This window comes from Octopus sinensis, linkage group LG10, assembly GCF_006345805.1.
Source record: "Octopus sinensis linkage group LG10, ASM634580v1, whole genome shotgun sequence".
Taxonomy (NCBI): Eukaryota; Metazoa; Mollusca; class Cephalopoda; order Octopoda; family Octopodidae; genus Octopus; species Octopus sinensis.
The window spans coordinates 27794073-27809407 of NC_043006.1; the positions used below are offsets into that span (position 1 = coordinate 27794073).

Genomic DNA, 15335 nt, shown 5'->3' on the forward strand with positions numbered 1-15335 from the left:
TTGTGAAATTTTTGTATCTCTGCCGCAAGGCTTCATTTCCACACGCACCAGCTTAATTCAATACGTCCTTAGTCGAAAGACACCTGTTGTTATGTCCTGTTATTATTTTTATTGTATTTATTTGTGTAACTTTGTCCGTTTTTTTTCCGTCCTTGTTTTTGTATACATTCGCTGCTTTCTTCCAAGGAATCTAATGCTCTTAGCTTAGTTTTTCCTTGGGGCTGGCCAGATTGGAGCAATCTCAAGAATAATCAGCTGAAATTGCGACGATAATCTGGTGCTTGATTGAGGATAGAGGGCTTCGAATGACCCTTGTTTTTTGTATCGTCTATCTGGATGTTTTGTTGTCACTTTTTGTATTACCTAGCTGTCTGGATGTTTTGTGTTCTTGTCCCATTTTGTATTTTTATATATATATATATATATACGATGGGCTTCTTTCAGGTTTTGGTCGGCTCAAGGCTATAGAAGACATTTGCCCAAGGTGCCACACAGTGGGACTGAACCTGGATCCATGTGGTTGGTAAGCAAACTACTTACCACACAGCCACTCCTGAACCTATCTTACATGATTTATACTATCAAGACTAACATCTGCCTATTAAACACATGCAAATCATTGGAGAAAATATTGAAAATGACAATTCAAGGAGTGTCAAGACCAAAAAGTGTATAACAATGTTAACTTAAAAGCAATGTGAGGTATCTGATGATATTTTAACTGCTAATAAATATGATAATGCAGAAAATAAATTTTTCTTTTTGGACAGACCTGGTGGCTCAGCAAAACATGTTGCTACCACACTTTGATAATTTATCTGATAAGCCTGAACAAAACTACCCTTTCTTATGCCACTACAGGGATAACTGCAGATTTGGTTACTGAAAGAAGACCCATCCATGGTGGATTGAAACTTCTTGTTCCAATTGTCGGAAACTCAGCATCACACATGAGAATACCTTCTGATAGCTTCATGAAAATAATAGCTGTTGTTTTAATAATAGTTGGTGAAGCCTTGATGCTTCCCAGCAATACTTTGTGCAATTGAAATTGATATCCTGTTGTATGAAAGAGAAAACTATAGAAGGTTGTGATTTTTGAGAAACTAAATTTTTATCCTTTTCATACACTAAAAACGAATGTTGTTACCACGAGTGAAAAAACATCAAGAGAGTTTTGAATGTTATTGTTCTTGATGTAGTTGTAACAGCAAATAAAGGGTGATTAGTTGCTTGCAGTGCAACTGACTTCTAATGTCTTTTGTCCTTTGACTGTTCATTGTCTTTATGTTGTCAGCTGCTCTTGAGCCATTTCCTAGTGTCTGTCAATGCTCTTTCTGTGTTGCATCCCAAAGCTCTCTGTCAAGTAGTCACAGTGTGTTGAATTTATACTGATGAATCGACTCAGAAGGAAGTTCACTAAAAGATGAAATTGCTGGAGCCTATTCAATGTGAAGTCATGATGGGTTATATTTCGTTGATGATGTGGGCAATATTCTAGTGAATTGCAACACCATGTATACACTGTGATTGTTGAACATTCCTGCTACACTGTTGAAGGAAATTATGCTATCAGACATGCCATTTGGTAGCAAAGTTCTTTTGAATGGAGACTTTCACCAGTCACCATCAGTTATATACCTAGATGTTCAAATACTGTAATTTTAAAGACTTGCATAAAAATGTCAAATCTGACAATTTGTTGTCAAACTAAGCCTTACAGAAAACGTACACCATCCGATCGTGGCAGTTGCCAGCCTCGCCTGGCCCCCGTGCCGGTGGCACATAAAAAGCACCATCCGATTGTGGCCGTTTGCCAGCCTTGTCTGGCACCTGTGCCGGTGGTACGTAAAAAGCACCCACTACACTCACGGAGTGGTTGATGTTAGGAAGGGCATCCAGCCGTAGAAACATTGCCAGATCAGACTGGGCCTGGTGCAGCCTTCTGGCTTCCCAGACCCCAGTTGAACCGTCCAACCCATGCTAGCATGGAAAGCGGACGCTAAATGATGATGATGATGAAATACAAGATTTCTCTTGATGGCTATTGCAGGGTGGTAATGGCACACACCATAATGACTGTGGTTTGAGTGAGATATAGTAAGAGACATATTTGAATAATCTCTTGACGTCACAAATGAGGACCACATAATTCTTGCTTCAAAAATTATTTCCACTCTAAAAATAAAAATGTATTTATAAGTAAATAAGTCTATTATTACACTACTTCCTAGACAAAGGAATATTCCAGGGTGGGCACTATTTCTTTGGAAGATGACATTGCTATTGTTAATTATCCAGTTGAATTTTTGAATTCTGACTCCTTCAGGAATGCAGCCACATATATAGCTGAAGCTCAAGACTGGATACCTCATCATGTTATTGCATAATGTAAGTCCACAAAGAGAGTCATTGAATGGCACCTATTTGTTGATAAATGTCCCTGCATAATTTATGTATGTTTATGGAAAGATACTAAGTGGAAGTATGAAAAGAGAGTAACTGCTTATTCCTAGTTACCAAGTAATAGAAATATTCCTTGTGTGGTGGACAGAAGACAATTTCCCATAACTTCAGCATTTGCCATGATCAACAAATCATAAGGACAGTCATTTAGTCAAGTTGGTGTCTACTTACCTTCTTTTGTGTTAGTCATGAGTAGGTTTATGTCGCTTTAACCAGAACAAAAAATACAAACAATCTTAAGAGACTTGTAAATAATGAGGAAACAAGGAAATCACAGTTTTACTATGATTATTATGATAAAAGAACTTTTGAAATAATGATAATTACACAAGATATGTACGCATGTAAACACAAGCATACAAATAATCTTAGTACAAAATTTACATGCATGTCTTTCAATGTTTTCTAAATAAAAATGTAAAATTTTTGCAAATACAATATTATCATTTAAAATTAATATTATATCATTTAGAGAAACAGTAAAAAGCTATCATTTTTGATAGCACAAGCGACAATATACTTTATATACAAGTACGGCCCATTATTTTTAGCAGGAAGATGGCATTGTCACATTTAAGAAGTATTGGAAATATTTCATTTTTTTAAATAAAAAACACTAAGTCTTTAAATAAGAAATTTATTAATGGCTTCTCCCATTGTTTCAATGTGCCATTTTCTTTCATTAATAAAACTTAGCATTTTTCATGATGCTAATATATATATATATAGTGGGTGAATGGCCTATTATGGCCGTTCCTTGATTGTTGATATATACACACACACACACACACACACACACATATATATACACACACACATATATATACACACACACACATATATACACACACACACACACACACATATATACACACACACACACACACACACATATACACACACACACACACACACATATATACACACACACACATATATACACACACACACACAACACATATATACACACACACACACACACACATATATACACACACACACACACACACATATATACACACACACACACACATATATACACACACACACACACACACACATATATACACACACACACACACACACATATATAACACACACACACACACATATATATACACACACACACACACATATACACACACACACACACACACATATATACACACACACCACACACACACACATACACACACACACACACACACACACACACACACACATTATATATATATATATATATATATATATATATATATATATATATATATATATATATATATAATATATCTATCAATGGCACATACTAGATGTATGCATTTTGTTTATCTGCTTTGCTATGATATGGTGCCTGGGGGACGACTTCCTCATTATGCTGGGTATTAAAACACCTGAAAATCAAAGCCAGACAAGACAAGCATTACTATCATACACATGATGTTATTCATATCCAGTCTTACATGAAACATGTTTGGTGAAGGGGAAATATTACCTTACTTGGAAACAGGTGAAGGGTGGTGATAGAAAGTCTGACTCAACAAATTCTAACTGACCTATGCAAGCATGGTAAAATGAATGTTAGATGATATTCCAAATGATTTTGAATTCATCTTTTTTTTTATTTGTTTTATTTTATCATATCCAACAAATACAAAACAATTGTATTACTCTTCACTTACCTTTCTAATTTTCACCTATACTTTCTCCACTTACTTCCATACACACATTACATTTATCCCTATCTTTTTTTTACACACAATTTTCAGTATACTCTCTCCCCTACTTTATTTTCCATTGCTCACTCTTTCTGTGCTTCTAGATATCTCTTCCTCTCTGAATAACATCTTAGGACTGCCAGACCTCAACACCATCTCATTATATGCTATCACTCTCAACACCCAACTTATCTGTTGTCAACTCCCCACTATATACCTCTGACCTTTATGTCTCATTTCCACCTTATTTTCTTATCTATTCCTATATCTTTTCAAACTGAAGCTTATGTATCAATGTTAGCCTTGCATATACACTTCATTTCAAAGCCTTACAATTTTTATAACTTCAACTATCTCTTTTTTTTTAAAAAAAAAAGGAAAAAAAAATTTCCTTTTTTTTCTCTCTCTGTACTCCTTCCCTATGAATCTATTTAGATTGGCATGGTTAAAAACTTGCTTCCCAACCACGTGTCTAACATTCAGTCCCACTGTGCAGCACCTTGGGAAAGTGTCTTCTACTATAGCTGTGGGCTGACCATAGCCTTGTGAATGGATTTGGTAGATAGAAACTGCAAGAAGTTCATTTTATATATGAGTATGTACATGTTTAATACTCCTTGTCTTGACATCTGGTAGTTGTAAATGACAGTTACTATCTTAGGAGCAACATGATTCATTTCCAATCTTCTGTGAAATCATGTCTGGCCTTGAGGAAATATCACTTTACTTGGAAGCAAGTTAAGGTTGGCAACAGGAAGGGCATTTGGTTGTAGAAAGCCTGCCTCAATAAAACTCTGGGAAAATGGGTGTTAAATGATGATTAGTTGTAGACCCACACTTCAAATTTATTTAAAATATTTTCACCATTTACAGAATTTTATATTCTTTTCACTAGTTGCTTTCAATAAAAGCAAATGAAGCCTTCTTAATGATATTGCACAAGTGCTCCAGGAACATTTAGATTTAATAGTGCAGTTAGAAATATTACTTCATATTGCAATAATATTATCTCATCACATTTCTTAGTGGATGTAAAATTTCAAAAAACAACATACTCATTGACTGAAATAGGAAACAATCTTTATTATTGTAAAAAATTAATATAATTCAAATTAAAATGGGAGGGGAATTAGATTTTTTGGCTTTTTAAATAAAGCAAATAGAAACCATAGAAAGAAAGCAAGTATATGTATTTATAATGAAAAAGAAAAGCAATAAAAATTAGAAATAATTAGATAAAAATAAACTTGGCAATAGACTATACTTATAGGTGCCTGACTATATATAAGTATAGATGATAGGTTAAGGGAGAATTCTAGACCGATGAAATAGCTTGTACTTTGCTTCATTTAAAATAAAAAGAAAATATTATACATCACACTTTTGCATCTAATATATTCAGAATAAATTAATCTGTTGGAAAGACATAAATACAGTAGCAGCAACTTTAATTTTTCAGCTGCAATACGATTTTAACAAATGGGAACAATTTCAAAATGAAACTTAAATACCATATTAGAAATAACAAAAAATTTGTGTAGGAGTGTATGTTTTCAGAAATCTACAACCAATATGTAGCAGGATTGGTATAAATGGAAGACAGACAAATTTGCTCTATCAAGACATTTACAAAAAGTCTATGTTTATAGCTAAGGCAAGTTTCAGTCAGAGATATCCTGAACTTAGCATGTACTCTGTTTTTTAAATAACTTAAATAAATTAACATGAAATTGATCTCATTAAAACTTACCTTTCAGAGATCAGGATATCTTGTAATTACTTGAACGAACTACTAAATTCTGTGAACTGAAAAAGTTTAATAAACTATACAGAAAAAAAGTTTCTTGTTAACAACTGATGTATATATAATTCTTCTTTCTAATTTTAGCATAAGGCCAGAAATTTTGAGGTGAGCTGGGCAAGTCAATTATATTGACCTCAAGATTTGACTGGTACTTTATTTTATCGACCATGAAAGAATGAAAGGCAAAGTTGGCCTGAAGCAGAATTTGAGCTCAATGTAAAGAGCTGAAAGAAATGCCACAAAACATTTTGTTTGTCACATTAACAAATCTGCCAGTTCACCACCTTATATATAATAACAGCAGAAAAATCCCTTATTCCACTCATTAAGTTTTCAGACCATATTTTTGAGGGTGCTGAATACTAAGAATTTAGTAATTTCCCTGATACTAAAATTCAGCACTTATGACTAGTTAACAGGCCTTTGCATGAATGGTGGCAGTGAAAGGGTTATAGTTAAATGCAAGTAAGGTTATGATGCTATAGCAAATAAACAGACTGATAAATATCAAAAACTCATTGGAACAGCTATTAAACAGATTTCACTGAAAATCAAAGAGATTAATGTATTTCTATACTGGGTCCTAATGTCTTTATATATTCCTTACGATTTCAAGTAGATGGGCACTGTAATGTAAATACTGCCAATATAAAATCACAACTGAAATTTTGAAAGGGGTGGTCTTTAACAAGCCATATTTTAGAAATATATTCATAGTGTATAATATTGCAACAAAATTTTTTTCTAATGAAAATATTATTTTCCAGTTTTAGAATGGTATCAGTTGTGATAGCTAAGGGCAAATCACTGAATCCAAAGTGTCATGAACATAAAAAACCAACCATGCCTAGTTACAGATTCCTGATATGGGAGTCCATCAACCAGTTGCAATTATTATAGAGGACACTATACATGCAAGGACAAGATCTGGTTTAATTGTACTAATCCATCAAATAAGAAGCCCTAGGGTCACTGTACTGCAGATGGGTTTATCCTATAGATGATGGAGTGTGTAACCAAACAAACAGGCATCTTTTGAGAAAGAGCTGTTGAATGGAAACAACCTGTTGACAAACACAGACTTCAGATTGACACAAAATCCAAAGCTTGAACATTGAGGATTCAGTGAAGGCAAAAGTAGTCAAATACTTCCAGCTTATCAAAGTCCACCACTTGCAAGAGCTATGCCTTGCAAATTATGCTACAAAACTATGACTGATTTGGGAGGAGGAGGAAGCTAATTTATACTGTTAAGAAATGCAGTTATCACTGTTTGAATACATAGCCGTTGAATAAAAACGATGTTGCCTGTAATTTAATGAAATATAAACAAGACCTGCTTTAAGCTAACAATAGGAAGGGAGTTTAAATTACATGTCCACAAAGGAGGGCTTAATGTCATTCATTTTCTTTTAAGTTACAAAAAACAAACTCAAATTAGAATGCAATCAATTTCAGGTAATATCTGCTTGCCTCAATCAACATAATATATTTGGAAAAAGGGAACCACTCCTATTTCAAAGGTTAGTGATTGGCAGTAGGAGAGGGAGCCAACTCTAAATTTCATGCAAATATGTATTGTTTCAGAACCATCTATCTCATGCTAATATTAAACTTAAAAAAAAATACTGTTTCTTTTAGAAGATCTTTTGCAAAAAGCATTTATTTTCCTTTAAAACCAGTTCAAAATAAATTTATTCAGCGAAGTATTTAAAGATATATTTTACTCAAATGAGCAATTAAGGTTCTAATACTGAACCTTGTTCTAATACTGAGCTGATAAATTTGAACATTGTAGTTGAGCTCATTTCTTTTTGACTCTCCTAAATGGAGCAGAAAAAAAATAAAAATAAATATTCTTTAATTTAGCATGTTCAACTGATGAAAACTTTTTTTGTTTAAATATTCATGGTTTTTATCAAGAATAATTTACATAATATTGAAAACAAAAATGTATTGTATGTTTGCATCTCTCTCATATATATATATCTATATATATATACACACACACACACATATATATATCATTCATTATATACAGTTAAATTATAAAAGCAAAATCTCAAGTATTTAGAGAGCTCATTTTATTAAAGGGAGAAAGAATGTCTATATTGATTCTTGGTCCCAATACAATGTCATGTATTTTTAAAGCAGACTCATCTCCATAACTGAACAAAGTATTTTAAAATAAATAAAAATAAACAAAGACTGATTACAGATGAGACTAGATTATTTAAAGCAACATAAAAAAAAAAAGAACTTTTACATGGGTACAATGCCATGCGTAATTGAGACTAGTAGGTAAAAGTGACTGAAATGATGAGTGGCTCTACAACTGGGAATTATAAAACCAGATCACTGACTCAGTTCTCCAGAAGTTTGGGAAGAAACAGATATTTTTAATTAGGATAAAAAAACAATTGGATACAACTGGAGAAGAAAAAAATTATAAAGGAGATAATTTCTTTGGTAAAAAAAAATGTCCAATTACACATATTTTGAACACAAAATAAAAAAAATGTAAAGGAATATGTATGTAAAAACATATCGCGTTTTTAACAGTTTCTGACCATTGTTACAAAAACTAGTTATTTGTAGGATTAACAAAAACAAAAAAAAAAACTGTGGGGGAGGGGGCAAAAATGAAGTCATGATGGAAGAAATGTAAATGTATTAATACTGGCTAAGTTGAACAACTGTTAGCTTTAGATAATGTTTTTGAAAAAGAAACTATTCAGGACTTATCTTCTTTCAGTAGCAACTTCTTCAATTATTTCTGATTTTTTTCAAATGACACGAATGAAAAAAATATAGAAAAGTAAAATGTAAATTCCTGCAATGAGATTCAATTTTATTTTTAACCCTTTTGATACCAAAACACCAGAGACCACCCCAGGTTATACGCTAAAAACTTCTTATTTTAAAGTCGTCTAAATTAAAATCTTGCATCAAAATTTCAAGATAATTTATGTTCCAAGCTTAAGCTTAATAATGACAAAGTTATTTTACTGAATAAATTCTCCATTATGTTAAATTAATTGAAACAAAAGCAGTGTATTTCAATGAAAATATGGTAACAAAAGGGTTAAACAAGCAGTTTAGGTTAAAGGAGGAAATAAAGAGGATTAACACTACCTTATAAGGGATAGTTACTTTGTAACACCTACTCCTGTTTTAAGTTCTTAAAAGCAGTTTACACAATTTAAAGGGTAGACAATCAAAGGAAACAAACCATTTCACTGGTAAAAGAAATTTTGAAAACTTTTTTTTGTTCTTGATGTAATAAGTTAATGTATAGTAGTAGTAGTATAAGACCTATATATCTTATAGATACATATATTAATTTTCATGACAATATAATGTCCTCATTTAAAAGTACAGTACATAGCAGGTGTAAAATAAATCATTGAGATAATGATTAACAAACAAAATATTGAAAGAAAAAAAGAAAAAGAACTTTCAATAATCGAGACGTGTTTGTTTAAGATAAAGTAAACAATTATGAAAAGCAGTTTCAGGGTCAAAAAGAAAAGTATAATCAAATTAAAAGGTAAAAAGCTATTTCTAAGAGACTTGATGTGTCTGTGTGTGTGTATATGTGCGTGTGTATACACATACACAATTACAACTGTGCATAGAAATGCATCTATCTGCATATTTAAATACATATTTTTAAGAAAGTATATGTATAGAAATATGTATACATGTATAAAACAAAATATACAAAACATAACACTTTGTGATTCACTTGCACGCTTACATTGATATACATTTGTACATACTGTGAGAAAACCAGCTCTCATCACTAGTGAACAATGTTATGTTTCAGTTTTTTAAACGTAGCTGGCTTCTTTTCGTACATAATTTCATTATTGTTTAAATACAAGTTAACGTTGGGAGTATTTTTCTTTGTGAAGTTCATAGAAAAATACAAAGCATGTTCATAAAGCACCAAAATCATATTGATGCCAAACTGTTTTTTATAGTTTTATTTTCTGTCTCTTAAATTTTAAAATATCCAATTTCAAGAATGGTTGAAAGCAGAAGGGAAAGAGTGAAGAGAGAAATGTATGCAAATGTGTATTTTTGTATTCTATAAACAGGCACAGCAAATATTTCTACCTTGATACTCATTATTTGAGCAAGATTCTGGGGGAAAAGAAAAAATTTGCATGCATCATGGCATACAATTAAGGGTGGGTGGCTGGAATTTAAAAGATGTAGGATTTTTTTTGCTTTATTTATTGTTTTAATAAAGAGAAGAGAATAAAAGAGACAGCTGTAATGTTCTCAGATACTTAGATACAAGGTTCGACATAATTTCCAGGAAATAATCCAGTTACACCATCCATTACACCTTCCCACCAACCATCATCATTTTTCTTTATTACATAAATCACAGCATTTTCAGTGAACGTTAATTCATCAGCTTTGTCTGCTTGATAATCATAAATAGCCACCACTGAAATAAAATAATGTAAAAAACAGGTAGTCTTCATAATACATGTTAATAATTAGTATTTCAATATTAGCACTGTGTATTTAAGGCTTTACCTGGAGACTGGCATCTATGTATAAACAGTATGGTAAATATATAACTGTAACTCTTTTGATACCAACCTATTCTCGGTTTTATGATAAAAATTTCCTGTTTTAAAGGGATCTAGTTTAAAATCTATCAAAATTTCAAGTTAATTTATATTCCAAACACCAGCTTAACAATAATGACTTATTTTACTAAATTCATTGTTTTCAAAATTAATTGAAACAATGGTAGAGTATATCAACAGAAATACACTAACAAAAAGGTTAATTTTCTCAAAACACTCAGGTGTGCTTAACACACAGAAAATCAAACATAATTAAAGAAAAAATTAGATAAATGTAAATGATAGATTAGAAAAATAAAAAGTTCAATAAACTTGTGATGCTTGCTTAATCATTCATTATCATCCATCACTCCTTTTCTGCTTCTTTTTCTTTCGCTGTCCTCCTACCATCAATTCTCCACCATCCATTCATTTCTCTGACTTACCCTTCACACACCTCTTTCAATGACTCTTTCTGGAACCTTTCCACTCTTGTCTATTTTCTCTATATTCCCTTCCCCCACACCTACTCTCATCATGCAGAATAGTCCTGAACTTGTACACAACCCACCTCATCACAGTTCTTACCTTTCTCACTAACCTCTGACACTAATCTCTTTCTTTTCCTTTATTCATTCCATGCTCCCTTCCCCAATAGTAACAACTTTGTTACTCTCTCCATTACCACACTCTCATAGCCATAATTCTGTTCCTCATATCATATTTCACCCTCTTTCATCACCTTGTTTGAAAATCATCTCTCCCCCACTCCTCCCACCCATTCAACCTCAGTTATATAGGCTCCTTTGGGCTTTTTAGTCTTGACCTCACTTGTGCACGCATCATAAAAAAGCATCTATAAAGTGGTAGAAAGAGCTTAACAGATATGCAAGTACAATTTAACCCTCTAAACTCATCAGATCCTTTTGAACTATCCAATCCATGCTAGTTTAGAGAATGGACATTGAAAGATAATGGTAAGAAAATATTTACATTTTGACATTTTACAAAGTCAAAAATAATTTTCTTACAAATTTATGTGAAGCCCAGTTCTTTCCTGATGATTCTTAAAAATGTAAGCAGGTACTCTTCAGTGCTGATTATTAAAAGAATTTTGTATTTCATTGGTTTTTCTTTGCCACCAAATTTCTATATTTGGAGAAGAGAATAAATGACAAAGCAAGTATTGATGGAACACACAACTCAAAAGCAGAGTCTAATGACTGAAATCAATATAATAAATTAATAGTCTCACCTTTCTCGAGGAATTTCTTTGGCATCCATTGAGGTTCAGTGAGATCTGGTCCAGTAGCAGCATACGGATCCTCTTCAGGCATTGGCAGTGGTTGATCATCATCTAGAGCATCACTGAACTCTGGTGGTGGTGGAGGAACTCCACCTTGTGGATAATCAAATTGTTGTGGTACAGCTGGACTGCTTGATATCTGTGATTGCTGGCCAAGATTTGGAGGAGGAGGCAAAGGTGGAGATACTAAAAAATATATAAATAATGGTTTCCTACATTACAATAACAATCTCTGATGTTACAAAAGAAAAAAAAAACTACTAAAGTTTGACAGCAAGAAAAGCAAAAATGAACAATAATTGTAATATCTTACTGGCTTTTCTTAGTTTTTGTGAAATGACACTTTAGAGAGACTGGAACTCAACATAGGATGTGGGGGTGCTGCCAAGCACATAATCCAGTGATCTATCATTTCTATAATCTTGTTTTGTACACCAAGACAAAGATCCTAAATTTTAGGGTTGGGAAAAATAAAGAAAAAAGCAATAATGGCATAAACAAAGCGAAATGACATCACTTGGAGATTAAACCAGTCAATTCGAACTCTTTCAAAGCTACCTTCTTACTAAAAATGCTTCCTACCCAAATCCTAATAACATGTGCTTCTAACATTGGCACAAGGCTACATATTTTGGCTGAGGGTATAAGCTGACTGAATCAATCCCAGTGCTTAGCTGGTAATTTACCAATCGTAGAAAGACAAAAGTAGAAATTGACCTCAACAAGATTTGAACTCAGAACCTAAATACTGCAAGGCTCTAATGAATTTGCCAATCCACCAGATTATTTTCATCAAAGAAAAACTAAGGCTGCACAGTGATTTATTGTCCGTATTTTCTCATCCCAACCAACATGACTCTTTTTCAGTACATTATTGGTACAGTTACCTAATTTAGTGAATGTTTGTTAGAATTCTTTCAAAGTACACAATCGGGTTATTAAGAATGGAATGTCTAATTTTGAACTGAAAGTTTATTTTACTTTATCTCAACAAAAAGCAATGCAGTTAATCAAAATATGCATTTAAATTATCAACACAATTTTGCCATTTTGTCAGTAGCTTATTTATGCTGGCAGCAAAGAACTCTGGAGAGCAAGAGCTGATGAAATAACGAAAGGCAGTTTTTGCATCTCCTTCAGATTTGAAGTTTTTACCTTGCAAAAAGTTGTTTAATGCCTGGAAAATGTGATAGTTGGTGCAAGGTCTGGTGAATATGGTGGATGACAGAGTACTTCCTAGTTCAGGTCTTGTAACTTAAGTCGCACTCTTTGTGCAACATGTGGTCAAGCATTGCTTTGCAAGAGAATTGGCCTGTCTCTATTGACCAATCTCAGTTGTTTAATTCCAAGTTCACTCATCATCTCATCTAACTGGTTGATGTATACATCCACTGTAATTGACTTATCAGGTCTCATGAAGCTGTAGTGGATGACACCAGCGTTAGACCACCAAACAGATACCATTAGCTTTTTCTGGTGAATATTCTTTTTATGGATTGTGTTTTGGCACCCTTTTGATACCAACCCACTTGATATTGCCCTTCATCCTATGATACAAACTTCCTGTTTCAAAGTTATCTGAATTAGATTCTTCCATAAAAATTTCATGTTAATTTGTTCCTGCAAAACTCAGCTGGATTTGAACTTTGAATGTCAAGGACTATAACTACAAAGGAGTTCTGAAAAGTTCCTGGCTTTGGAAGATTTTATTCAACATACTTCCCTCTCAGATTCACACACTTATTGCAGCAGTCCTTCAGTTTTTCTACGCCCTGTAAAAGAATTTGGAAGGTTAGGCCTCTAACCAGGCTTTTTGCAATACCAGGAACTTTTTAGCATCCTTTGTAAATTTCACAAGGTATTCTGGTTGACACTGAAGATTCTGACAATCTACTTAGTAGCAAAAAAGAAACCCAATTCACTGATACAAAATGTTACAGTAAATGAGCAATCACAGAACCAAAGTACTTGTTTGTATGTGTACCTATGAGTTAGGTAGCTTTAATCATATTCCAGGCATCACCAAACTGTACAGTGTTAGACAAGACCTTATACTTCTTATTTTGCTCTCTCTCTCTCTCAGCTGTAAATGATTACTGCACAGACCAGAGAGTAACTGTATGGTCACTCAACCTGCTATGCAGAGCACGCACATCTCACCCAAATCACACTATAGTATCTTACAAAAGAACACATTGAATAATATAGTCCTGGATACATTGTAGCGGAAAATAAGATGGGATAATCACAGCTGAAGTTCTGATGATAATAGCTTAGTTTGATAAGAAATATAACATCATCTATACACCACAATCAGGAGTCCAACTGTAAAAATACCCACTGCTTACAAATCAATAAGCAACAAGTTATCTGGTCATTGGAAACCTGCTTCAATGAATTCTATTTGACACATACAAGCATGGAAAGATGGACATTTTGGTGATGATGATGACGATTAATTTAAAAATAAAACCTGCAATTGAAAATACAAACATATGAAAAAAGAAATATTCTTTCATTTTTGTAATAAATAATTCTTGAAATTGGAAATAATCATAACAGTAATATAGAAATGGAGAAGAGAAGAAAAAAGTTGTGTGATGTTCGTGCATCCATGCTAAAGATTATAGAAAGTAGATCAAGATGCATCACAAAAAAACAAGTTTTGATAGTGAACCAATGGAGCAAGAAAACTGGGGTTCAGTATAACAGAGAACATTTAAAGACTATTGAAAAGGATAACAGAATGAAAAGATCTGATGCAAAGGATGGGAGGAGGGATAATGAAAAAGTGGGATGTTTTGCTTTTAATAGCCCAAACGATAGAGACAATTTGAGGAACATGGCAATATAGATCACATAAAAAAAGACTGACAAAAGTACAAAACACAGTCATAGGAGATTGTGTGTGTGTATATGTATATATATATATACATGTATACAAAAATATATATAAATATACATGTATATTTCCATATACATATAGAGATGTGTGTGTGTGTATATATATATATATATATACCTAAGGTTACAGAACAAACAAATGCAAGGTCATCCACATAACATTTCATATCTCGAACATTTAATCATAGAATGTACATTTATGACATCATGGAAGATGAAACATAACTCATCTGTACAAGCATATAAGAAAGTGCGAGAAAAATGTGTGAATACAGTTCATCACGGTTAATGTTCATACTTTAGCGATTAAGAAATATATATTTTTTAAAAAACATTACAACATATATATTTCTTAATCGCAAAAGTATGAACATTAACCGTGATGAACTGTATTCACACATTTTTCTCACACTTTTTATATGCTTGTACAGATGAGTTATGTTTCATCTTCCGTGATGTCATAAATGTATATTCTATGATTAAATGTTCGAGATATGAAATGTTATGTGGATGACCTTGCATTTGTCTGTTCTGTAACCTTAGGTTGATAT

General features: G+C 32.8%; 1 protein-coding gene across 3 annotated transcripts in view; it reads right to left on the reverse strand.

Annotated features, from left to right (window-relative positions):
• Nucleotides 1-8047: 8047 nt before the first annotated feature.
• The window catches only part of LOC115216754 (abl interactor 1), a 49319-nt gene continuing 42031 nt past the window's right edge, over nucleotides 8048-15335 (reverse strand). For 2 of the 3 annotated variants that reach the window (XM_029786312.2, XM_029786313.2), the window contains 2 exons: nucleotides 11830-12066; nucleotides 8048-10447 (listed from right to left, as the gene is read on the reverse strand). In XM_029786312.2, the coding sequence (XP_029642172.1) occupies nucleotides 10284-10447; nucleotides 11830-12066 (401 nt within the window). In that variant the 3' untranslated portion in view covers nucleotides 8048-10283. Of the gene's footprint in view, nucleotides 10448-11592; nucleotides 11724-11829; nucleotides 12067-15335 lie in introns of those variants that run through there. The other variant, XM_036506451.1, reaches the window with a different exon arrangement.